The 27,629-nt window shown below is 40.8% G+C and overlaps 1 protein-coding gene across 1 annotated transcript; it reads right to left on the bottom strand.

Moving 5' to 3' along the window:
* Positions 1-369: 369 nt before the first annotated feature.
* On the bottom strand, positions 370-26,788 carry Lyplal1 (lysophospholipase like 1). The gene is made up of 5 exons (XM_059280479.1): positions 26,665-26,788; positions 21,899-21,998; positions 12,158-12,327; positions 1,651-1,766; positions 370-931 (listed from the first exon to the last, which is right to left on the bottom strand). The coding sequence occupies exons 1-5, from the start codon at positions 26,756-26,758 to the stop codon at positions 692-694; spliced, it is 720 nt and encodes a 239-aa protein (XP_059136462.1). The 5' UTR covers positions 26,759-26,788; the 3' UTR covers positions 370-691.
* Between the last annotated feature and the right edge of the window lie 841 nt (positions 26,789-27,629).

Here is a 27,629-nt window from a genome sequence, read left to right as displayed (position 1 = left end):
CAGTAAATTATTTATTCATATTTTATTTTTCATTATAATTTGACAGTAAACCACTTTTCACAATGACAATCTGGAAACAAACTGGGGAGGATAAACTGATTCTTTACAAATGTGGGAAAATCCCCCATGGTAGGACTATGCATCACATTATAGGCACCAAGAAAATGGAAATCAAACCTGCATAACGGAAATGAAACACTATGGAAATCAAACACTATGCAGCCACTAGAATGGTCAAAATGAAAGTATGGTAAAGAATTGGGCATCAGGGGCTATCACACTGACTGGAGTGGAAAATGGTAAAATTACATTCACAAACAGCTAGACGGTTTCAGGTAATGATACAGTACATCATTCAGATACAGCCTCTCTCTTGTAAGGGTGGATGCTTACACCTCACAATAGCCCTATTTATGACAGCCCCACACAGGAAGTAACCCAAACCTGTGGTGAATGGACCAGCAAATTGCAGTGTGTTCATAAAATGACATCTATGCAGCCACAAAGTAAACAGGTGGCATTTACAACATGATGATTCTCAAGACAATTTTTTTGAATGAAAACAGATTATTATAAACTCCATTCATGTATTATGGGAGTGTTGGCTGTGTCACTATGATAATTTTTGTGAGGATCAAATAAGGAAAAAATTTCTTAAATGTAAGCTAATAATCAATATGCTGGTGAGGATTCATTTATTCTGGCTGTTGATCTCTCCTGGGAGCTTTGTAAGAATCCACGACTTCAGCCTCTCGAGCTCAGTTCTGTTCAGCTCATGGTAGAGATTTGGGAAACTGTGAAACACTGTGCTCACTCCTAGAGACTTCAGGTTTGAGTTTGTCTCCTGGCCCCAAGAGTGAAGAACCAGCTCGTCTGCAATGCCGTGACACTGAAAAAGCTCAGGGAGCGTGCCGTCACTGTGCTGGAGATCCTAAAGGAAGGGGTAAGAAGACAGTCCACTCAGGCAACCATCAGAGAAGACCACTCCTAGTTTACTATAGCTTCTGTAGGTAAATGAAGAGGGAGCCTCCAGAGACGGCACAGAGCGAGGTGTGCACTGTATGCCAGTGGGCAGGCCTCTGTGAGGGCTGTGTGGGTGTGTGTGTGCCTCATGTGTTTATACCACTGAGGACTCTTCAAAGGCCAGGAAAGCATTTTCTGAAGAAATAAGTGAAATGCAAAGACAGACTTCTTCATGGGGAGAGGGAGAGGGAGAATCATAGAGCTGAGACACCCCTGAAGGGAAGTCACAGTCAAATGCTCTGGTCAGTTTTTGGTAATGGAGCTGTAACACCATCATGTAGAACATTCAAAAGCTTGAATACTGCTGTAAAGCAGTTGCTTTATAATTGATTTCTGAGTAGACTCATAATAAGCAAGCCCACCTATTGTCTTATACATTGTAGTTCTGTAAAAAGAATTCATATAATACTAAACATATCCTTCCTTATCACTGTCCTTTTCAAGGGGGAATTGCTAAACATAGAGGCCTCCTGTAATCAATATGATTCATCTGTCCATGGATTCTACGGACATTTAATCTTTATCGACCAGGCACCACATTTTATTGCTCTATCATCAACTTTATTTTAGTTTCAATGTGTTTATGTTTCATGTTATGTTTGTTTGTTTGTTAAGCCTGGGACTTACCTTGTAAACAGCAGACTCTTTATTCAGAAAACTAGAAAGAGCAAATACTCCTGCCACATCTCGGTGATTTCTATATGCAAGATGTATCGCCATGCAGCCTCCCATAGAAAATCCCCCTAAAGAAAACAAGACACAGGCCTTATCAGAAAGAGAGGACTACACATGGTCACATGGTACTCAGAATAAAACAGGTCAGGACCAATCTTTCACAAACATTTTAAAGCTGTCTGGATATGTGAAGGAACTATACTCCTAAAAAGAACGTCAGTCTCCATCTTAAGCACTCTTCTATTGCTGAAGGGACACCATGGCCAAGGCAACTCTTACAAAAGAAAGCATCTAATTGGGTTAGTGCATTATTGTCATGGCAGGGAGCATGGTGGCAGGCAGGCATAGTGCTGGAGAAGGAGCTGAGAGCGACACTCTGATCCTCAAGTAAAAAGATAAGGGAGGGCCGGGTGGTGGTGGCGCACGCCTTTAATCCCAGCACTCGGGAGGCAGAGGCAGGCGGATCTTTGTGAGTTCGAGGCCAGCCTGGTCTACAGAGCGAGATCCAGGAAAGGCGCAAAGCTACACAGAGAAACCCTGTCTCGAAAAAGCAAAAAAAAAAAAAAAAAAAAAAAAAAGATAAGGGAGAAGAGTAGGGGAAAGTGTGCCTGAGCCTAGTGTGGGCATTTGAAATCTCAAAGTCCATCCCCAGTGACACACTTCCTCCAACAAGGCCACATCTCCTCATCCTTCTGATCCTTTAAAAATTTCTACTCCCTGGTGAGCAAGCATTCAAATACCTGAGCCTATGGGGGCCGTTCTTATTCAAGCCACCAGTCTTCTTCAGGTCTCAGAGAACAAACCCTGCTCTGAGTAAGTAAGGCCAAGACATCAGCGGTAAAGAGATGTATCACAAAAAGAGCCAGACTTAGAGAAATCACATGCATCAAGAAAAGCATTTATCGTCGGGCGGTGGTGGCGCACGCCTTCAATCCCAGCACTTGGGAGGCAGAGCCAGGCGGATCTCTGTGAGTTCGAGGCCAGCCTGGGCTACCAAGCGAGGTTCCAGGAAAGGCGCAAAGCTACACAGGGAAATCCTGTCTCGAAAAAACCAAAAAAAAAAAAAAAAAAAAAAAAAAAAAAAGAGAGAGAAAGAAAAGCATTTATCATAATTCAAAACACAAGTCATACTATGACTCTGACTTGGTTAAACTTCTAGTGTCTACTTGAGTTTGGGTTTTACTTCTAGGAGCCCTCACACCACACCTACAGTTAATACCATGCTCCTTCCTGTATCAAGTGCTGTGCTATGGGCTCCACTAATAGTCATGTTTCTGTGATTTCCCCCGTAACAGATGCCTGGAGACCTCTGCATTAGGAAGCATAATTAAAACCACTGGGGAGCTAGATAAAGCATTTTGGGATTATGGTATTATTTTGTAAACTGACAAGATAAAAATGAAATGAACTCACCTCTATGAGAAAAGCCATTTAGTTACTTAACTACTTTAAGTGCCAGCCCTTGGTTATGATGTATCCCAGGCTGGCCTGGAACTCACAATCCTTAAGCCTCAGATAACTTTGCTAGCCCTTAGTTTTTTGAGACAGAGTCTTACTATGTAGCCCAGGCTGCCCTGGAGCTCATGATACTCCTGCCTCTGTCCTTAAGTGCAGAATATGGTGCTAGTCATTACAAACAGGCCAAACGCATGGAGACCCTGCTATTTGCCGGGGGGGTGGGGTGTGGGGGGGGATGCTGATGAGAAAACACATGCACCACAGAGTAGAGATGGCATGCAGGGAAAGAGCAGAGAGGCAGAGGATGTGACACATGGCTCGAGCTCAGAGCTCCATGTGGTGGTCCTGGCCTTTAGCGAGAGAGCTGAAGGCATCTTGTTTGTATTCTATGAGAAATTAAAAGTGGAAGCAAACCACACATTTAGAGAGTTTAAAATTACATTCTGGTACACAATTCAGTCTCCTAATTTTTGGCCTACTGCCTTACTTCACGTAATAAAGTACAATCCTAGCCCTCCTCAGACCATCGTGTGAATTTATAAGGTTCTCCCTCCATGCATGGAAAAGACAGGCCTCAGAAATCAGGTGGCCTGCTTAAAGGTGTAAAATAAAGACTTTTGGGATCAAGATCCCTGTGACAGAGCTTAACGTCCTTTCTCTCATTCTTTGATATTTATTCAGAGGGTTTCTTTCCCTGGGAAAGGCAGCTGCTATTAATTAGGGCACAGGATTCAAATATATAAAAGACAGCAGACTGCGAAGTTTAGATTCCTCCTACAGGCACAATTTGTAAGTAATAAGCAGGCGTGATAAAAATGAATGTTATGGCAGGGCTCACCAGGAGTGCTAGAGTCTAGTGGTCTAGTGACTAGACTTGGTGTGGACAAGAACCACCTTAAAGGATGACAGACGCATCCATTCCCAGTTGCAGGCAGAGAAGGAAGGATCGGGAACAGCTTGGCAAGTGAAGAGAGGATGCACATCTTAAGACACTGTGTGCTTGCCTTTATGTGTGAGCCTTGCCCAGATTCAACAGCCAGTGGGTCTGCAATGATGCACCCTCAATGTGTCTCCTCTGGACATACAGAACTTGGCACAGCAAGTAAGAATCCCCAGCCATTGAATATATGCCTATGCAGAGTGGAGTCTCAGCATCTTTATTTTCATATGACTTCCTGCAGTTCTAGCTTCGGGCCTCTTTCTTCTGAAGTCCCTACACAGTAGCTGTGGGTCTGAAACAAAATTCTCGTTTTGATTTGCTGAAGACATACTAGTTCCCTCATGTTACAAACCTCGAGAGGAAGAGGCAGTTCTTTCTTCAATTGTCAGCAATGAGCTGAGTCCTAGGACCTGCTGAGTGGTGTCTCTCCCCTCCTTTGCATATCCTCACTGGCTAGCTTCTCTTTAAACACCCAGTCCAGTCCAGGGTCCGGCACATGATGACAACTGAATAATTAAGTCTGTATAACTGAATCCACATTGCTGGTGTACCCCTATATTGCCAGCTCAAAGGAGACGGAGGCAGGGGGAATGGAAGTTCAAGGTCAACCTAGGCTACATGAGACTCTGTCTTAGAAACAACCAACCAGCTGTCCTACAATGTCTGTTAATTTGATATTTTAAAAATTGGTATTTTATAAGCCTCTCTTAATATTTTCTAACTTAAAATTTGGTAGTAAGATGATAAGACTGAAAATATGGGACCCTTACTTCTAGTCTGCCTGTGACATGTCCCACCTGAATGAATGAATTCATTAAAATTCAAGACTTAATTTCCAGACAAATAGAGAGCTAAAGTAGATAGCCTTGACAATTTCCATCAGATTTCTGAACCAACAGTGTATAGTTGGTTGGTGCTAAAACTTGAATCTTCAAAGGCTTTCAAAGTTTACATTTATCATAAGTATATAAATCCATTCTTTGCTGAGGAGTAAGATCAACATCTCTTGGGACAGAATTGTAACTTTCCTACATCCTCATGGGTCAGTGTTGGGAATGCTCATCTCTTTGACCTCTTCCTTTGTGCCTTACCCATTTATATGAATTGTAAAGGCAAGCACACTGTTAACCATGGGCTATGCCTCTAAAAGGATTCTAGGATGTGTGTGTGTGTGTGTGTGTGTGTGTGTGTGTGGAGAGAGAGAGAGAGAGAGGGAGGGGGAGAGAGAGGGAGGGGAAGAGAGAGGGAGGGGGAGAGAGGGGGAGGAAGGGAGAAGGAGATGAAGAGGGAGAGGCAGAGACAGACAGACAGACACATACAGAAACACAGAAAAACAGACACACACACACACAGATAAACAGATACACACACACAAGAGAAAGAGAGAGAAACAGGCACACACACACACCCACACGAGAGAGAGAGAGAGAGAGAGAGAGAGAGAGAGAGAGAGAGAGAGAGAGAGAGAGAGAAACAGACACAGAGAAAAAATAGAGAGAGGGAAGAAAGGAGGGTGAGAGGGAGAGGGAGACATACACACAAAGAAACAGAGACACACAGAAAGAGACAGAGAGAGAAACAGAGAGAAAAATACAGACACACACAGAGAGGGAGAGGCAGAGACACAGAGAAACATACAGAGACACACACAGAGACAGAGAGAAATAGACAGAGAGAGAGAATGAATCTGGAGGAAGTGTGAGGCTGAGGAGAGGGGAGGAAGCAGGCCATGACACTGGCAGGGTGATAATTCAAGCCATGGCTGGAGGTTTAACTGTTCCTCTGTAGCAAGGCAATATTCTTTCACAGAAGGAATCATAATAAATCATTCTAGAAACTGTTCCTAGCATTTAATTTCTTGCTGGAATTTATTAAGTGGATCTTTATTAAACATAAAACTCAAAAGCCAGACATTGTGCATGTGGCCACTTGTGCTACTGACACTTTAATAAAGTCTTCAATAAAGAGCATAACGACTTAGCAGTCACTGGAGAAGAAAGATCTCCCTATGCTTAGGACAGGGCTGCGCACAGCAGGAGCTTCATAAATATTCACCGAATAAATGAAGTTCGTGTAAACTGAAGTTTGAAAAAGATACTTCTTCAAGGAGGCAAATTTATCGTCAGGAAATGTCATTTTCTGGCAATTTGATATGATAGTAAAGCTTAAAAAAACTATCTCTGGTTGAAGCTGGGAATGGTGGTGTTTCCACGACATCATCGAAGCACTCAGGAGTGGAAGACAAGAGGACTGTTTGAGGTCAACCTGCACAGCACAGCAGCTCACGAAAGAAAAGGAAATCTGGAGTGAATGATTAGTGGCTCTGCCCTGAACAGTCACAATTTGTCTTCTTAAAAATATCAATCCTGGGCCACAAGCAAAATCTCATCACATATGTCTGATTTCAAGCACTCTCATATGAATCAGATGTTTGGGAACCACGTCTGTTGTGGTGAGTAATTCAAGTATTCTGGGTTAAGTGCAAGCATGGCCACGATTTAAGATGGATCCATCTTCTTTGAACACCAGGGCTACAGAGCTTCTCTTTTCTGAGAAACTCAAGAGTTACACTTTCTCAAACATTTCTCTTGATGACTTCAAGGGCAGCTAATGTGATGGGGGAACTACACTTTAAACTGTGTTTGTTAGCTAGCCTAAATTTGAATTGAAAGAGCCACAGTTATGGTGGAAGTGTATGTAAACAATGAAGAGCATCTAAGTGTACCACAGAAAACAACTCTCCAAGATCCAATTCAGCTAAAGGAATTAATTCATAAAAGATAATCTCAAGGCTAAGATAAGGATCATCAAAAACTAAAGTGTAAATCAAACAAACTAATAGGCCAACACATGTTTTAAAGTGATTATAAAACCATAAAACTTCACACATTAAGCACCTTTGACATTTCACTTTCATTAAGTAGGACATCTAATGACTTCATGTGGCTTCAGTGTCCTTTGATGAGACTAGCTGGAGAAAGAAAACAATGAAGTAAGAGAGAGGGCTTGGGGCAGGGAAAGAGATGAGAAGAAAAAGAAAAAAGAGAGAAAAGAAAACACATAAAGATTTCCTATAGGCATTTAGCCTTGTGTTTATATACATCACAACAGAGAACATGTGCATACTGAAATCTTATTACGATCTCATTTTAAGTCTCTAATCCATTTACAATCCTTTGAGGTAAGCATAGCTCCCCACTTGCTGGCTTTGACAACACTGTCACCTCTAGCAGGGGACACTGTGAAAAGGAACTTTGTATATTTTCCCTCAAAGGAGAAAACTGAACACAAAGGTCCAGTTATTTGAGTCATTTTTTCATCTAGGAGTCTAAACTCCAGCTCACAATATCCTACTCAGTAAATAAACAGAAAATAGTAAATTCACTGTAGGTCATGGTTATGGTGGGCATTTATAGTTGCTGGTGAAGTATTTAAAGTAGTAAGAGGTAACAATTTAACATATACTTAAGATTAACAAGCTGAATAAAACATGTTAAAAAATAATAAACTTGGCTTTATGAACTCTTTATATAAAATAAAACAGAAACAATCTATAAAAAAAATCTATACTGGGAAAATTAACGTGTTCTATTTCAATGCAAATTCCTAAGGATAAAAATATGAAGTTTGCTATCAAGGGAACAGACTTTTTTTTTTTTAAAAAAAAGGTAATAAAATCCACCAGCACCCCAAATTTCAGTCCCTCTACTTCATTTACATGGTACTCTAGTGCTCTTCAGACTTGAGAAAAGGCTCAAAAGATCTGGGGATAGACAACTCATGGTTACTATGTTTATTTCTGCTTTCCTCTCCCATAAAGTTTGCAAGTTACAATATTTCTACTATTTTATGGAAAGGTGTTAGGACAACAGTCCCAACCAAGCCTTTGGAGGCCTGGTAAGCATTGCTGAAAGAATCCTGAGTTGTTTTTAATTAGTAAAAATACATTTACTTGCACATATACATAGAAAGAACAATGGCATCATTCCACATGTTAGCTCCAGGCAGGACCTGAGGGTTCAGCAAATGGCTGCATCTTGTGAGTTCCAGATGCCCCCTTGCTTACTTTTTATTTTAAATCCTATCATGTCACTATATTAACACATGCCCATTCTGTAGTGGTTTCTCTATAGATAAAGCAAATAAAGGAAACCAATCCTGAGATTCTCAGCATCTAGAGCCCTTTAGCAGGTTTTCAAAGTTTTGTTTTAACAATTGAACTAATCTATATTGTATCTTGCTTTCTCACATGGATCCCTCCTATGAAAAGTCTTTCCATGGGTTTCAAAACATGAAGGTTAAGAACTAAATTTTAAAATAGATAAACACTGAATGCCTTCTATGTGTAGACATTGAATTTAATGGCTATATAACATTCAGTTTTATGAATAGACCATGATTACTTCAAAGATGAGCCCTTCATGATGAATATGTAGGTCACCCATGTGACATAAATGTGGCCCTATAAACACTTGCTCCCCCCATTGCAAAATTTAGATCATATACCCATATTACCAAAATTCTGGTGTCAGATTCTATACATCCTAGATCAAAACTGAACCTAAATTATATCAATATTCTCTCTTAACAAGTTGTCACCACCTAGTGGCCATGAATGGATCCTGATCCTGGCAGAAAGTTCTTGACTAAACCAAGGGGCTTGGGTTCTAGGCTCCTGCCATGCCACCCATAACTTCTGAACCCTTTATTGGTGGAATGAAAATAATTATATCCCACCTTTCTCATTGCAAGACTCAAGTGGGACAGCTGTATAAGGAAAGGAAGCTGATGATTGCAACACTTTCCAAACAGAACATGGATATAGAATGGCTGCTATGAGCCAAGTGTCAGCTAGTAGGAGAGCATTACCATCATCTCTAGGCTTTCCCAGCACAACAGTGCACACTGGAGCCTCTCACTCTCCATTTTTATTTCTCTTCTTAAATAAAAATATACAGAAGTCCATGAAGTAAACCCGAGAGGTATGCACTGGCTATGAAATGTGCTCATATTTTACATAGTGCTGTGGGATGTCTTTCTGTATGCTGTGAATATGTGTTGCTATGATTGGTTAATAAATAAGCTGCTTTGGCCTATGGCAAGGCAGCTTAGAGGCAGATGGGAAATCCAAGGAGAGAGACAGGAAAGAGAAAGTCAGAGTCTGGAGACACTAGCTGCCACCAAAGGAGAAGCAACATGCCAGCAGACTGGTAAAGCCATGAAACACGTGGCAAAACATAGAGTAATAGAAATGGGTTAAGTGCCGGGCGGTGGTGGCGCACACCTTTAATCCCAGCACTCAGGAGGCAGAGCCAGGCGGATCTCTGTGAGTTCGAGGCCAGCCTGGGCTACCAAGTGAGTTCCAGGAAAAGGCGCAAAGCTACACAGAGAAACCCTGTCTCGAAAAACCAAAAAAAAAAAAAAAAAAAAAAAAAAAGAAATGGGTTAAGTTATAAGATCTAGCTAGCAAGAAGCATGCCATAGGCCATACAGTTTGTAAATAATATTAAGCTTCTATGTGTTTACTTGGGACCAAGCGGCTGCGGGATGTGGGGTGGGAGAGATTTGCTCTGACTGCAGGACTGGGCAGGACCAGAGGAACCTTCCAGCTACAGAAGTTCATGAAGTAAACCTAAGAGGTATGCAATGGCTATGAAATGTGCTCCTATTTTACACATGGGCACTCACAATGAATGTATAAGAAAGCCAGAACACAGGCCAATCTCATACTGCTCAGTTTCCTCACAGTACAGGATTCAGCACTGCCCCTACCAGGGACTATCTGGTCAACTTCCAGAAAGTAATTGGAAAGTTAGCATGACTGTGTTTCTTCTAAGTTTTATCAGAACTTTTATAGAATCATGTGGTGTGTAAATAATGCAAAAAACAAGTAAAGTAAACGTTGTCTTATATTCTTAGCACACCCAACAAGGATTCACAAATATCTCTTGAACTGACTTCCTGTGTATCAGATGTGTACCCCAGCAAAACGTTTGCCTCATTCTTCCTTTACAACAGAAGCTTTTTAATGTTTTCTATTAAGAGAACAACGTGAGTCCTTCGCATAGGACTTGGAAAATGCATTTTGTTGTAGCCTGTTCCACAGTCGGCTATACTCTTTTTTGGAACCATCTTATCTGTTTTCTCCACATCATAGAGTCAGTTTATTGTTCCATGAATCTCCTTATCTGTTATGTTTGCCTTCCTGCTGTCCTAGTGAGCTTCACATGTCACCTCCACAGCACGGTTGGTGTCTTTGTGAAGTGAACATCACACCACCTGTCCTTTGTGAATTTTGGTGATGCTAACTAAGTCCTGAGGTGTATGCCAAAATACTATTTCCTGAGAGGATGCAATGGGCTCCTTGCTTTCTTCCAGACAGGTTTTCCTCTCACTCTACCAAATTCTTTCCATGCTTTAAGATCAGCTGGAGGGTTATAATTCTGAGGAAGAAGTCCTCTTAGGGGTTACCCTAAGATCTATTTGCTCTCTCCATACTATCTGTCCCAGATATTCCAATCATTTCTCCAATAATACTTCTACATTAGAATGTCTGACTTCAGTTCCTATCCCATTGGAGTTTTTGAGAAATTCTACTACTCTAACACCTAAGTTTTATGAACAACTTAGGCATATAAGTTAGTCTAAATACCATTCTAGTGTAATACAGAGTCTCTGGAAGAGGTGGCAGATCACATATAATATGAAAAATTATTTCTAACTGAGTGTGACACAATAAAATAGCAGCAATCGAATTAACACACAGGGAAAGGATGTGTTGTCACCTGCATCAGATCCGAAGCAGCATCCTTTACAAAGTTTCAATGGTTGTACTTATAATCTCAGAGACACGGTCCATTAGCACACATTATTTCACAGTACGTCAGAACTCTGGTCATTATTACACAGAAGAATAAGGAATAAGGAAACCATTTTGTACCTAGAACTTTCCTTCAATTCCCTTAAAATCTCACAGTTGTTCTACTTTGCAATTATTTGCTTTGATAATGTAGCTTTCACTTTTCAATATGGAGTGTGTGTGTGTGTGTGTGTGTGTGTGTGTGGCGCGCGCAGAAAGATATTTTGCAGTATTTTGTGTTTAAACGATCATTGAACAGTGAAAAGAAGAGACCTGGGTAACTCACTGAACAGTTCAGTACTGCAGTGAGCACCAAGGAGCTCTATAGCACTCAAAATGTCCTTTAATCCAGTCTCTAGAAGATTTCTGGGTATATTTTAATGCGATTTAGCACATGATGGAGATATTTAATTTACATTATAATTTCATCATCAGATACAGCTGTTACAAGTTTGCACAACCAAAGCATTCTGTACTACTGACATCCTACAAATCTCATCTTGTATTTGTATATATTACATAGAAATTTTGCTAGTTTATGCATTTGATGAGTTCATCCAAAGAAGAATTCAATACATAATATACACAAAGCTTTAAATGCCCTTGGGAACAGGGCTCAAGGTGACATGTTTAACACACGGTTATCAATGTTTTAATTTTGTGACACTCACTCAAAAGACTTGCTGCACATGAATTTGACAGCTCATTCTCACCATGTACACTATTTCAATCACGGTAAGAGCAGTTTAATCTTATATTCATAAGACCCCAGCTACATGAAAGAAAAAGTATTTTTTTTCATTATAATGGATAATCTCAGTTGAAATTAAAGTAGAAAATTATTTATCATTGAAACAATGGCACAATAGACAGGGCATGATGATGCATTCCTATAGCCCAGTGCTTGGGAGGTGGGGGCAGGAAAAGTGGAACTTTGAGGTCGGTCTTGGCTATATAGCAATGCCTTGTCTAAAACAAATAAACAAGCCAAAAAAGAGTTCTTATTAAAAATGAAAATCATTGAAAGTTTCATGAGCTGTTGTTTATGACTCTAATATTTCTGAAAGCTGCACATGTAGCTTATCCAAAACTGTGAACGCGTCAAGCAATATTCACGTACTTGTAAACAATGTTACAAATATAACTCAAGAAATGTAATTAGACAAAAGTGAAATACATTACCAATGTTATAAAGACCTCACCTACTAATATCCTGCTCTTCTGGATGCCATTTTTTACTTCATCTTCAATCAATTCAGTGAGCACTTGACACATTCTATCAATTGACTCAAGGTGTTCCGGGCTGTCATTAGATATTTTAAATCTGTCAAACCACACATTGGAGAGCCCTCCCTTCATAGGAGTATATGGCCTGTTTAAAACAAACAACAACAAAGTGATATTAAAATTTCTAAAGGATTAATGTACTATTTTTTGCTGAATTTTATATTAAAGAATTTGTATGGAAAATGACCCATATATACTACATTAGCATATTTATTCCATTAACATTTCCTAAAGCTGGCTCACCATCTTTACATAACTGTCTAATCGTGACATTTATTTACTCGGGGGAGGTGTGCCATGGGCAATGTGGGGGTCAGAGCACATCTGAAGTGCTAGTTCTCTCCTTCACCATGAAGGTTCTCTGAGCATCTCACAAGCCCATCGACTACTTATTTTAGGAGGTAGGACAATTCTGGTGCCGTGAATATTAGCCCATTCACGTACATTAATGCTATGTTTTATACACATCCTTGTGCACATTCCAAATATTTGTAAATCAATTACAGTGTGGCTAAAGGCTTCATGTCTAAGCTCTGGATCAGCAGAGGTAAACAAAGGGGGATGAAGACAGTTTTGGCAACACTTTGCTGTGCAGGAGCAGCTCTGCTAAAACATGGAGAAGGAAGGGCTGCCCAAGATCAGGGACAGGAGCTTTGACCAGAGGCTCTGCCCATTCCCCGGCAAGCTCTTATTTTCTTAAGAGTAAAGTGTGTGGTCTGTTTTCTATATAAGACTGCCACAGGTGAGCTAGCCAGCAACAAATGGCCCACTACGGTTGAAAGGCATCTCAGCTAATCACAGTGACTCTCCTCACCGCCAGCTACTCATCCCTCCCTCTTCCACTGTGTTTCACAGACTCAGCTACACACTCACTTTTCAAGCCACGTAGACACAAGTTAATGTGTGACTTAGAAAAGTAAAAGATGGGGACAAAAAGAACCAGCCAACACCTGACCTGCTTCCGTGCACTTCTCTTCTGAAACCACAAGGGAAAGTGCCGCATAACCAATGGTCTCCCTAGTGTCTGCCAGGCCATCATGGTGCTTGAGGACAGGTACATGCCACCACTTTTCCCTGCCAAGGACACTACTGAAAACAAATGGACATCCAATTTGGGAACCTGGCTGTATTTAAAACTTTCCCAGAGAAGCTGAAAGAATCCCAGAAATAAGAAAGTTTCCCTAACTCAAATGTAAAAAAGCCCATGTGCCGCCATCTTCTGCTTACTAATGGAATCATGCTGTGGAATGCTTTTGTACACTGTGAAAATTACACTGTGATCAGTTTAATAAAGAAGATGATTGGCCAATAGTTGGACAGGATAAGGTTAGCCAGGAAAACCAGACTAAGGATACTGGGAAAGAAGGGTGGAGCCAGAGGAATTGCTAGCCACACCACAGGGGAAGCAGGATGTGTACAAAATGAGGTAACAAGCAATGAGCTACATGGCAGCAAGTAAAGGACTAGAAATGGGTTAATTTAAGTTGTAAAAATTAGCTGGTAACAAGCCTGAGCTATCAGCCGAGCATTTATAATTAATACTGAGTCTCTGTGTTGGTTATTTGGGAACTAGTGGGTGGGGAAGAAAAGTCTGCCTACAGAATCATGCAATAGATGCTACTTTGGAATGAGCTTTCAAATGTTTTAATGCATGTGATGAATATTCCTATCAATGCATAAACACCAAAAATTTCCACTGCCTTATGTATATGTAAAAATATGTTACCAACATGGTGATGTGTCACTGTATATTAATAAATATACACATATACATTAGTTCAGTTCCCATATATACTATTTGGGTTTCTGAGATAATAAATCTGATTTAATATTTGCTCATCTCCTCACCCTTTTCCTTCCTTTTCCACAGCAGCAAATGGTTTTAACCATCTGTAACTACACCCTTGGTGCTTCCTCCACATATACTAAAACATAACCTTACAGCACTATTTTTCCTTTGAGCACTACTGCCGATCAAAACTGAAAAAACGCATTCTGCTTCTCAGATGTATGCATGCTCTTCTCCACAGCCTTACAGAGCTCCACCTGAATGGTCCTCACTATGCACCTTTTCATCAGTGAATGCTGTTCTTTCTGTGTGTCTCTGTGAATTTTGGTCCCGTTCCCAGCTCCCTGCCATCCCTACCAGCCTCCTTCCCTATGAATAATTATATAAATAAAATTTCTTATGTTCATGAAAAGCTACTTTACAATTGAATCTCCCATTCTCCCCTGATGATTGCTTACTTGGTACCTACATTCTAGGCCCTGTGAACAGGGTGACATTAAACATACATACATACATACAAACATACATACATACATATATATTTAATACAGATGCATTTTTTTGTGTGTAGTGGGACTATTATTCTTATGGAACAGAGACCAAGAATCATATTGCTGGATTGGAAGATGCAGTTTTTACCTTAATACATGTTTCAAAGTTGCCTCCATAAAACGGAGGTGGTAAAAATCCACCATTCTACCACAAGGAAGACTACCATTCCCCACAGCACCTGTAGAAACAGGTACTGGTGGAGGTACTAGGTACTAACACGGCTCAGTTGAGTGTATTGACTAAATTATGGGCTACCATATAAAACCCTGCTCAGTTTTAACCTCAAAGTTCAAATACTTTTGACACGGCAACCACCCCTTTCCCGAGACACCCCCTCAGACCCTCTCAGATAATTCAGATACACTTCCCAGGCCACACTGACTGTTCCCATCAGTGCTGATTAACTTTGCCTATTCTAAGTCATTACATCAATGGAAATGATGACTGATAATATCAGCTATTTTTTTTCTATCATGGTTTAAAGTTTTTCTCATTAATTCAGAAGAGCACTTGTTTATTACTGACAAAGACTTGCCTTCTGTTTTCAAGTGTGGTGTTTTCTAAACGTAGTTTGCATAGTTATATAGTATCCTTTAAATTATTTTATAATTTAATTCAAATATGATTACATCATTACAAAGTATCCCTTTTTACCAAATAAAAGAATTCCACACCTGAAAGCATTTGAAATGTCTTCATTTAAAAGTTCAGTTTCTGGCTTTCCTGATTTAAGTGCTTTTTCCGAATCCCAGGGGGTTTCACACAGGCTTATCTAGTAAAGCCTTATCTAGAGTTTCTGAATCCCAGGGGGTTTTACACAGGCTTATCTAGTAAAGCCTTATCTAGAGTGCCTTCCGTGGCTTGTGTTGCCATTTTTACTTTTCAAAGTTTAAACTCTGGGGAAACCTTTTCATGTGTGATATGACTCAAGCTCAAATTCATTTTCTCTAATATGGACAGGTGTGGAGAGAGGGAAAGAAGGGGTGAATGCTGGGAGGAAGAGGCACCATTCTCAGACAAGTGGAAGCCCTATTCCCTAAGGCGCACACTGTACACAGTGAAGCGACTTCATGTTTAACCTGCTAGACAAGTCCTAATTCTGGACCGTGCTCAAGAAAATCAGGAAAACCATTGCTCAAACAACTCTCGAATTCTCTGACTCCTTCAAGGCAGCTCCCCTACTGACCTATGCATCTGTCAGTGGGTGTTCCCCACCCTCCCTCCTACCACTATTACACTACACATCCTACATACTACGTTACACATTCATGGGTCTTTATTTGGAAAAGAAGTGGATCAAATCATCTGGAAAAGTTTGAAATACTCTCAATTAATTCTCTATTAAAGTCTTTTGGGATTTTTAATTAATATGCATTATTATCTGAGATTACTGTTGTAAGAGAAAGCCTTGGGAGGAGGGCAGACTTCTGTACACTGTGCCCTTCAGGCTTCTCTCCCACTGCTCTCTATCAGCCCCTCAGTTGTTGTGGGAAAGATGAACTCCCACAGCAGCCCCTCTCAGTTGCCCACTCACCCCACTGCGCCTTCTGACCCCAGCAGCTACTTGGCTCAGGGGAGCGAGCTCAGGTACAATGACAGGGCAGAAATCATCCAAGCCTTCCTCCTCCCAGAGGCCTTTTAAAGGTTAACCCTGAGTGCACAGCAAATGAAAACAGGTGCTTCATTCAAAGTCCTTGTCATACACCGTGAAGTCCCAAGTTCACTGGGACTGCTACTGAAGCCCAGTTCAGAGTGGATGCACAGCCGTCATGCTGAAGTTCCAATCAGACTGTCACCCTTTCAGCCACTTCGGCTTCCCTCTCCATTGCCCTGTGCTATTTCTCTAACTGTTTATTTGTCTGTCTAAGCACTTAAATAAGGATGATATCATAGGCTAAGATGTGAATCATTCTGGGAACTCAGCCATTAATGGGAAAAAATGATACTCCCTTTACTCTTTTCCCCTTTGACAATGCCTTATTTAATTAATCTAGATAGATGCTCCACTGAGGTACAGCCCAATGCAAATCCCAATTTACTCATCTGGAGGTTTTTGGTCTCTCATTTCTCTAAGAAAAAAATTAAAATTCTCTGTTCAAAAAGAATCATTAGGATAATTTAATGGGATAAAAAGACTTCAGAACTTTTTTTTGCTAAGAAAACAATCAAGAGTACATAAATCTCCAAAGATGTTAGAATAACCTTTAAATAAAGTGTAAAAGATTGTTTTTAAACAGCTAAAAGGCCTGGCACATGTGTTATGTTCATTCACTTTCTTCCTCAAATAAATCACTTTATTAGCTGGTATAAAAACAGCTCAGACATTACCACAGTAAACAAATATGTTCAGCAGAGAGCATCTGTGTGGCTCCTAAATCAATCAACCAATCGACCCATTACACACTGGTAAAGAATTAACCCAGAGGAAATGTCCAAAGCTTTTTTTTTTTTTTTTTTTTTTTTTTAATAAAAAGGCATTCAGCTGAATACCCATTTTTATTTTGGTCTGTGTTCCCCTAAAATTATAAAAAGCAGAAGATCATCTGCAGCCTTTCAGATAGCAACCTGGCTCCAGTCATTCTCGGTCCTGGTTTCCCAGTTTCCCCCAGCATGCTCTAGGGTCCAGTCACTTGGACTAGCCCAGCAGTGATGCAGGAGCATTGCATCCGGTCTCCCTCTCTCTCCCTGCATGGTTTTCCTGTCTTTCTGTGCTGAGCTCCCACAGTCTCAACTCCAGTGCCGCTGTCTCAGAGGACCCCCACCTACTCCGCGGTGTTGCCTCCATTCTGTAATGCGGACTCTGTCTCGTTACTCGAACAGTCTTTATAGCATTCGTCATTACTTGACATTGTAATCGTTTGCCTTTTGTTACTCACTCTGTATATGAGCAATTGACCTCTGGCCTCCATGTGCATACCCCTTATATGGGCACTCCCCATATGGACATGTAAAAATATAAATGCATAAAATAAGTATCTAAATCTGCTTTAGAGTACACATTTACTGCAAATGCTAAGCACTCACTTTATGTGGAAAAATGTATAATCAACATGTAGAGGCATACACAAGTCTGATGAGTTTGAGAATTTTTCAAATCACCAAGAGATTTTATACCATAAAAAATTATAAATGGACTATAAAACATTGTTATTTTTTAATGGAAAATCTGTTATTAAATCCAAACTAAGAAAACCTGTAGTTGTAAACACAGTTAAAATATGCCACAAAAATAAAAATATTTATTGGGTATTTCCAATTAAAGAATCCAAATTAATATAATGAAAAAAATACTATTCTATTTTTCCATTTTAATTAACACAGCAAACTATTGTTGACTTTTATTTAATATACTCCTGCTTAGCCAATTTATAGCAAAGGAAAAGGAGTACTTATAGACAAAAGGGTAATTCACAATTTAGTGAAAATACAATGATATGCCATCATAGACTACACCGAGCAAACATAATAAACCACTGACCCCTCTTAGGTTCTTTGTGGCATTTATTACTACAAAAAACAAAATTATAACCTTGCTTGATGGTGTTCTCAACATATGTAGATGGAAGACATGAGAATCATAAAGGGGAAGAGGAAAAGGGACTATGTATTTTGAAGTTATAAAATTCAGTGAAAGTGGTAAATATTTACTCTAAGTTGGGGAAAGGTCTGTGATTTATACTGAGCCTTACCACGATCAGGGAAAAAAGAACAGAAAATTAAATTGAAATATTAAAAAATTTAAATGGTGCAAAAAGTGAAGAAAATTGAATACAGGAGAACAAAAAAATCCAACAGACTTATATTCACATCTATAACTCCAATGTTACATTAAATGTAAATGGCTAAACAAATCATTTAAAAGACAGAAACTGTCAGAATGGCTAAAGATATAAGCAAAGCTCAAATACATGTTGTCTATAACAAACACATTTTAAATATAATTGATAGACAAGCTAAAAATAAAAGGCTGGAGTTTTGCTATGCAACACTAATCAAAGTAACATAAAGTGATAAAAAATTGTAAAATAAGTATAGGAAAGCTGCTGTGCAGTATATAATTATTATACCAATTACACTTTGGGGTGTTACCAGAAGTTAAGAGTGACCATTTTGTAAGAAAAAGGTAATTATTAAAGCCCTTCCCTCATGACTCCTAGAACTACTTAAAAATAATTATCAAGCATATATAAAATGTATATATCATGTAATGCTATCAGCCACCTTGGACTATACTGGTATTTTTTAAATGCTACACATAAAAATACACATGAAGAGTCACCATGATAGAATTCATGCAACACCATAAAGACTCAGGGAGAATCCAAAGACTGGGATTGTACAGGATATTTTTTATCTGACAGCAATGAAATGAAATTAGAAATCAGCAACTATAAGACAACTTCAATAACCCTCAATTCATGGAAATTACTAACAGACTTCTAAATAGAAGGTCCAGGAATTACATTTGTTGCATCCAGTCAGAACAGTAACCACACAAGCCCTTTCCACAGTGTGACTAACATTTGCTGAGAGGCAAAGGCCTACACTCTTTACTTGCGACCTGGTTGCCTTCTGCATGAACTCTGTATCTGCTAACTTCTTTGTTCTCTGAGGATATCTCCGCTGGGAACCGCGCCTCCAGGACTCCAAAGGGTGGGCTGAGGAGATGTGCCCCGTACAAACAGGAGGATCTGAATTCAGCACCAACATAAAAGCCAGGAGGGCTGGCACTCTTCTGGGGGTTGGCAGGAGGTCAGAAAGGAGAGCTAGATCTCTTCCAGTCTCACCAAACTGGGGAGCTCCAGGTTTGGTGAGAGATTTTTGTCTCAAAAAACAAGGTGGAGAGCAACAGAAAAAGACTACTGACTTCAACCTCTGGCCTTCATGTGCACATGGATCAGCATGCACACACATATACACACACTCAATATATATATAAAACGAACTCCAAATGGTGAAGCCCAATATAGGCTTCACGGTGCAGAGATTGCAGGAAGCCCCAGCTAATATCCGTATCAACTGCCAGCGACGTGAGTAAGCCTTCAGACGAGGGATCCAGTCCCCAGCAGACAAATCGTAAGTCACACCCAACCTTCAAGCTTTCCCAGGAGAAGCCCCAAAAACAACAGAATTGGGATTGAGTCACCACTATTGTGCCCTTTCTGAGTTCCTAACCCACAACATTTGTGACCATAATAAAAGTGTTGCTTGGGGGGTGATTTGTTATGTAAGAATTATACAAGGAACATGAATGTGATAGAAAATCTTCCAATATAAATAAAACAGAAAAAAAAAAAAACCATGGTGAGATTTGGCTAGAGTAGTGATAAAATTACTGCTCTAATATAAATAGAAGGGAAAAAGAAAATTAATGGATATAAATGAAAAGTAAGAGAGAAAAAGGTGCTAGGTGTGGTGAACACCTGTAATCCCAGCACTTAGGAGACAGAGACAGAATGATCATGAGTTCTAGGCCAGTCTGGGCTACATAGAGAGACTCTGTATCCAAACTACAACCAAACAGAGAAAAGAGCCAAGCCTAAATTGGTTCTAAAAAAGATTCAACAACCAGTACCCCTTGATAAGACAAAACACACACACACACACACACACACACACACACACACACACGCACACGCACACGCACACGCACACGCACACGCAAGTAATAATAATATTACTGTCAGAACTGAAATAAAATAAACAGAAATCTAATCATTAAAAATAAGTACATGAGGTCAAAGACAAATTCCACTAAATCACTGATACTGGCTTGAAAATACATAGAAAATCTGGAAATCTTGGTTCTACAAAAGAAAATAAATTCATTGCCAACAACTCAAAAGAAAACTTCAAGTTCAGGTGACTTCACTAAGTGCTAGAAAACATTTAAAGAAGACATGATACAAACCTAGAGGGACAAACACTTCCAAACACCTACAAATGACACAGAATGCATGTGAAGATATGTAAATATGAAATACTATTGGTTTAAAATTTGAAAAACACTGACTTAGAATTCATGTTACAATTGATAATATGTGAAAGTCAAGAGATGATAATCATTAAATTCTTAGCCAGAGATAAAACCTATTACATTCTTGGAATCATGTCTCGAATGTCTTAGTTAATCATATTTACAATTAGCCTAAAGCACACCATCCTTCCAGTTTCCACAGAAATATCAGAACTCCCTTCACATTGCACCTGCCCTAGAAACCAGTTACAAACAAGAAGCTCTTAGCATCCACCCCTAAAAGTCCTCTGTGGGTGCTACTAAACCCCTACGCTTAGCTGTATTAAAATAACTTTTAAATCTTCTATTTTATACTCTCCTTTTTGTTCTATAACTGTTCAATTCTATCAACTAGAGAAATAAGCTCTTATTGGTGAATATAAGAAGTTTCTTGAAATCCTGGTTCATTTTCTTGTGAATACAAGGTTGACGGAAAAATGAAAGTCTAGCATTTTTTGTGAAAACAAAGCATGCTTAAGGAAAAAACATGAGAACAGATCATGAGAAAGATTGGGTTGTATGACACAAGGCAACATTTGTTTATGCAAAAAAAAAGTTGGAAAAAAAGACTATGTGAATGATTACTTAATAAACATAAAAAGCCGGGGATCTCAAGAGATGGCTCAGTGGTAAAGAGCACTTGCTGTTCTTGCAAAGGACCCGAATTCGATTCCCAGCACCCACATAATGCTCACAATCATTCATAATTCCAGTTACAGGAAATTCAACTCCCTTTTCTGACCTCTGAGGGCACCAGGCATGCATGTGGCACACAGATACACATGCACACACACGCATACACATAACTTAAATAAATCTTTTTTAAAAAGCCATAACAGTAAGTAGGCCCGTGCGCCTCATGTCTATCTTGGTTGACCCACTCAAAGAGCCTGACAGTATTGAACCTCCTCGGAAGTGTAGAAAGAATGGTGTAAAACTCTTTTCTAGGAACTATGAACCTGGGTTGAACTAAACTACCAGAAAGACGACCTTGGCAGAAGTTATTAAGTTTGCTGCTAGGGTGTGTGAGATAAAGAGAAGATGAGCACTGTGCAGGCTGTCAGGAAGCAGAGTGTGGGCTGGGAAGGGGTCGGTCTGAGTGGCAGAGCATGCTTCCCAGAGAGGCCGGGAAAGCTTGGCCAAGGAGCCTAACTTCAAAGTAAAGCATTCATTTTTACAGGTGGGAGTTGTATTTAAAATATCTCCAATCCAGAGTTAAAGTTAAAAACATCTCACTGGCACATACATCTATTTTATGCCCTGGAGTTGTACCGAGAAGGGAAATTGAGCATTGCATACCTGGAGGGGGCCGTTGGGTAAATAATCTTTATGTGCTGGAATGTTAAGTCCTGGTTTAGCACATTGCTGATCCATTCTCTCTGTCCTTGGCCAGAATGACCTGAAAAATTACAAAATTCACAGTCAAATAAACATCTTCATAACACAGTGCATTTCAAAGTACTCTGTACCTCTCAGGTCACATGAAGGCTGGAATATAGAATGTGAAAAATCTCCACATGCCAAAAAGAGCTGTTTAGATTCAGCAGGCAGAATTAGTTGAGCAAGTATGAACAGTAGAAATAATCCTTATTATTATACATCCAGATGTATTGTTTATCAGTTAGAATACCATACTCACGCTTGAATTTCAGCTTCCCTCACTTATAATAGATATAATAAATTCTTCTAGCGGGGAATTATGTTTAGCTGTTTTCTACCACTATTCTTTTCCCATCTACACTTTAAAAACTGCCATGTGATTTACACCATTGTAGCTGACACGACCTAATACAATTTTCTTGGTGAAAACAAGTCTGGGGGTAGGGTAAGATATTTATTCTACTTCAAATTTAAACTTGAAGAAATCAGATTTTAAGTGTGTTGACACATTTATATAACCTAGCATCATGATTATATACTACCCAAGGTCAAAAAATAAGTATAAGAATTGATGTATGGCTATCTGCATAGAGACAGGGAAAGAATCTAAGTGTGTCATATATTACTGAAGAGAAAATGTTAAAGTTCACAACTTTAAATTTTTATCTATCTTTCTGTTCATGTCTCTGTTGTTTATGTATGTGTGTGCATGTGTATGTGTCTGTGTATATGTGTGTGTATGTGCATGTGTCTGTGTGTATGTGTGTGTGTGTATGTCTGGGGGGGGAGGTCTGCTGGAGTCTAGCTCTGACTTGCACCTTACAAAGGGTTCTTGGGTGAAGGAGAGAGGAATGAGGAAATATCAGACAGAAAGACAGACCTAGATGACAAGGAGAAAGACAGAGACACAGGATAGCTTCGAGAGGGTCTGGGTCAATACCCGGTCACCCAGAGCTTTATTCAAAAGGTTTTTTTTATAATATTCCATGGGGAGAGGCAAAAGACCTTCCCCTTGTAAGATCAAAGCACATCATACAGCCAAGTGTATATCCTTTCAAACACCTGGTAAACATGCCTGTGGCAAAATCATCTCCTTATGCAGCCCTGCTGGGTAAAGCAAGCTCAGATTCTCTGACCCTGAGTAAGTTCTCATAAGATAGCCTCTGTGGGCCTCCGTGTGTGTGTGTGTGTGTGTGTGTGTGTGTGTGTGTGTGTGTAACGGCGCAGGCCCATGTAAATGTGCAGATGTCAGAAGACATTGGTTGTCCTGCTACATAACTTTCTGCCTTACCCCTTGACACAGGGCTCATAGGATTTGCTTGTAGGTTGGCTGTTCAGCAAGCCCCAGAGACCCTCCTGTCTCCCCTAGTGCTGGGGTCCCAGGCACATGCAGTGATGCCCAGTTTTTTCCTGGGTGTTAGAAACCCAAACTCAAGTCCTAGTGCTTGTGCACATATTCTTACTCACAGAGCCATCTCCCCAGTCCCACCTTAATTTTTAAATTAAACAATTCATTAAGACATCAAGTTCAAAAGTATCAAAAGTATCTACCAAATAACCATTCATGGATGACACTCTTCACACCAGCATGGCAATGGTGAAAACATTAGGTCACTGTGACAAACGCATCCAGTGGCCAAAGTTAAGCATGAGAGGCAACAGTAACCACTGAGGAGGACCCACTTGGTGTCATCAGCGTTGGTTACATTCAGAATGGACCCAGCTAACAAGCTGCAGAACAACTTGACTAGAATGTAAACTCCCTGGCTAGCTTCATTTTGCTTTATCCACTAATTGTCTGGAAGCCCCCCACAAAGGCTGGACGCATGCAGGGTATCTATCTAGTTGGAGGCTTTGAGGGGAAATCTACAGGGGATGAGAAGTGTGGTGCTAAAACAAAGAACATCCAGGGAAAGGAAAGCAAGTTTTGACACCCAAGAAATCCAGGGGCTGCTGGCATCTCCACTCAGGAGAGCAGAGACTGAGGAGGGGAATGAAGAGAGGAGAAGAGTGTCTACAGTGTCTGCCGGATAGGACTGCCACTTCACAAGGGTTTCTTGTGACTTCAGCAAGATCTCACTCAGCCACCTCACGAAGACAGTCTAAAAGGGAGAAAGCCACCAACAAGACACACATAGAATGGCCTATAGGAGCCTTAAAGGTCAGTATGGAACACAGACATTAACTTAGGCAGTCACAAGTATGATGAATGGCACCAAAGGGGCACCGAAGGGAGACACGTCTAGGGGAGAAAAAAAAAGTGAGGCATCCCAGTGTGGGAGGCTGCAGCAAACAAGCCACACTAACATTTATTTTAATCATCCTAAACGGTATCTTAAAAAAAATAGGCATTTTATAAGTAGAAAAGGGTTCAAATACACTTGAGGCATATTCCCATATATTTTCCTACAGCTGTTATACTCTAGACCAGATTCTAAAGCTTTTTAGGTTGTTTTTCTTTATTAAATGGGGTCTGTTTTTAAATACTTTTTCAGCCTTGGACGAAAGAAACAATCAAATGTTAGAAAACAACATTGTCTGTCTACTCACAAAATTCTCTTTTTAAAAAGCTTGCACCCATTGTATACATGTATGAAATTCTCAAGAAAAAAAAATTTAAATGACACAAAAAGTTAGTACCTTATTCCAAAACCATAGTAAAACCATATAATTGGTTTGTTTATATTTGGATTACCCAGAAGGCAAATACTTCCTGTTCCTGTAACACAAACACGTGCTCAAGTCCAGTGGTTGTTACCCTCCAACCTGGAGGGCCAAGGCCTCCTTCTCCTTTGCTTTCTGTTGCCGTGATAAAACACTGACCTAGGCCAACTTGGGAGGAACTTACTCTTCTGGCTAACAGTCCATCACCAAGGGAAGTCAGGGCAGGCACTTGAGCAGGAACAGAGCGAGGAACCACAGGGCAAAACGGATACTGGCTCAGCCCTGTGGCTCATACTCAACCAGCTTTTTAGTACGACCCAGGACACCTGCCCAGCAACCGTGGGCTGGGGCCTCCTGTATCAATCAACAATCAAGGCCATTCACTATAGACATAGCCACAGGCCAATCTGAACTGGGCAATGTCTCAGTTGAGACTCTCATTTCCCAGGGGACTCCTGGTTCAAGATGACAATAAAAACTAACAGGACAGGCCTATTCCAAAAAGAGCACTTTATATATCAATGGAGACTTAATTAGGTAAGAATAATATACCTGCACATCTGGAAGAATTATTTAGATGAATTCTTTTTCCAATGTACAAAGTTTTACATGTGTGTGTGTGTGTGTGTGTGTGTGTGTACGCTGTGTAAAATACACACAGAGTGGATGACTGTGATGTCAGACATGCATTATAGGTTATAAAAATGTCAGTGATTTGAAATTGAAAAACAGGAAGCATTAAGCAAAGTGGTCCAGAGGGTGGAAAAAAAAAAAAAAAGAACCAATTCTAGTTCTTTATAAAGACACTGAATTAATTATGAGAAGGAATTACTATGTGGGAATTCTGGATGTTCATCACAGAAGGCTCCTGGGGTCCTGAATAACCACTATTCAGCTAGTTATACAGCCCTAAGTCGTCAGTCATGTCTTTCCCTTTTACACATGCTCAACCCTTATCTTCTGTTTCCAAAGTGATACATCATAGCTTGGAGTTCCCCTCCCTCTCCCACCCAGAGTATTAATTCTGAATCAGACATCTGTGTTTAAATCCCAGCTTCACCCACCACTCACAGCGACAGCAAGTAAACTTATCTAGCCCCGTTTTCAAAATGAAGAGAACGTCTCACATTGTTGCTAACACTCCTTCCAATCCCTTCGGTGTTCTAGTCTCCATTCCCTTTAAGCCCGCACGTGTCTCAGCTCAAATAAGGCGTTCTTGGACAACTCTGACAAGCCCTTCAGTTGCAAAGGCCTTACCAATGTCCAACCACATTCTTTCCTTTTCCTTACTATTCACTTGGCAGTAGCTCAGGCACCATCTTGTGACCCCCTGTCCACTGCTGACTCAAATTTCCTGGGAACTTACCCTGAGCCAGCCAAGCACCGTGGATGCAAGGATTAAAACAGGGTTCTTATTCTCTCTCTAGGGGCACTCCCTGGATGGAGATGACTTTGTACTTACCTCAGAGATTTAATGACAGAGTGCAAAAAGAGAAACCAGGGAGGAGGAACATTAAAAAGGACAGGTGGGAAGCGCATGGGAGCCCTGGTGGTGCCAAGCATAAAGAACACAGGCTGTAGATATGAACTCAGTTCACCGTGAAGATCAAGCCTCCCTATGATTCTAGAAAGGCAGACAGAGGCTCATGACCCGCTCCAGAGGTCAGGGGTGGTGGTGATGGTGGTGGGTTTATCTCAGATCACTGGTGGCTGACCCTGAAAACAGTAGTTGATCCATGTGCCTGGAGACTCACATTGCTATGGTGGTGTGCCTGAACTGGGATGGGGTAAGGACTTTCCTGAAGACTATGCTGTGGTTGGAAGGGTCAAGGACACCAGCGAAGGAAGCGAGATGAAGACAGCACCCTAGAGAAAGACGACACCCTCCCGGGAGGTGGCAGGTTCCCTCCCGACCCTGGGCGCAGGAAGCCTGTAGCACTAGGGAGCTGGTGGACGGAGGAGAGGGTGCTTCCCCAGCGGCAGCACGCGGGACGGAGACCACGAGACTGCAATGCATGCACCTGAGCCGTGCAGGAAAATCAGCGAAGCAGTGTGTCTCCCGGCCGGCGACACCACACAACGCTGCAGGTGAGCCGCACCGGGTGCGACAGCCATGGCGGAACCGAGAGCCAAGCCGCGCGGCCACGCCCCTCGACGTCGCGGGACCGCGCACGCAGGCGCGCAGCACAAGCATGGGTTTGCGCAGGCGCCGAGGAAGGCCTCCTGCTCCTTAACCTGAGGTTGGGAATGAGCAGCATTGCCTTCTGCTGAGAACTGCATCCCTTGGTCAGGCTCCACTATTGTAATCACCGAGAATAGACTCCTGTCCCGAAAATTTGCTGCGGGTTTTAAACTGTAATTCTAAAGCACAGGCTCACCCCATTTGGAGAATATTACTAGCTTCAAAATTTTACAGATATAATCACATTTTTAATAACCATCCACTTTGAGGCTTACACCAGATGTTCATAGCTTTTTGCATACTGGGTGAGCCAACCATATAATAACTTATTTCTTGTGTCTTTATTTTGTTTTTCTTTTTCTAATAGTTAACAGACAGATCTAATTTTAATGAGCCCGGCCTTCACATTCCTTGGCATGGCTGTTACCAAAAATGTGGGCAGTGATGGGTGGGAATGAGTACAAGCTGAGGATTGTTGCACATGGCTGATGGGAGCAGGAAGTAATGTGGAATTATATGAACCACAACTTCTACTTCTGGATACATCCCTTCCTAAAGATAGGAAATCAGGGACTCAAGACAGAGGCTCCCACACCTATATCCGAAGTGGTATTCACAGTCCACAAAGGCTACAACAACCCCCACACCCATCTCCACACGGATGGATGGACAGGATGCTTGGTATATGTGCATCTGTAGTACCCATCAGTCCTAACAAGGGTGGAATTCTGATTCCTGTACAAAATAGATTGACTTTGAAAACACTGTGTTGGTTAAATTAGCCAGATAGAAAGGGTCGAACAT

The sequence above is a fragment of the Peromyscus eremicus genome, chromosome 15 (genome assembly GCF_949786415.1).
Source record: "Peromyscus eremicus chromosome 15, PerEre_H2_v1, whole genome shotgun sequence".
NCBI classification, from domain to species: domain Eukaryota; kingdom Metazoa; phylum Chordata; class Mammalia; order Rodentia; family Cricetidae; genus Peromyscus; species Peromyscus eremicus.
Note: the sequence above shows the minus strand (reverse complement) of the source record. Positions and strands in the feature narration are given on the sequence as shown.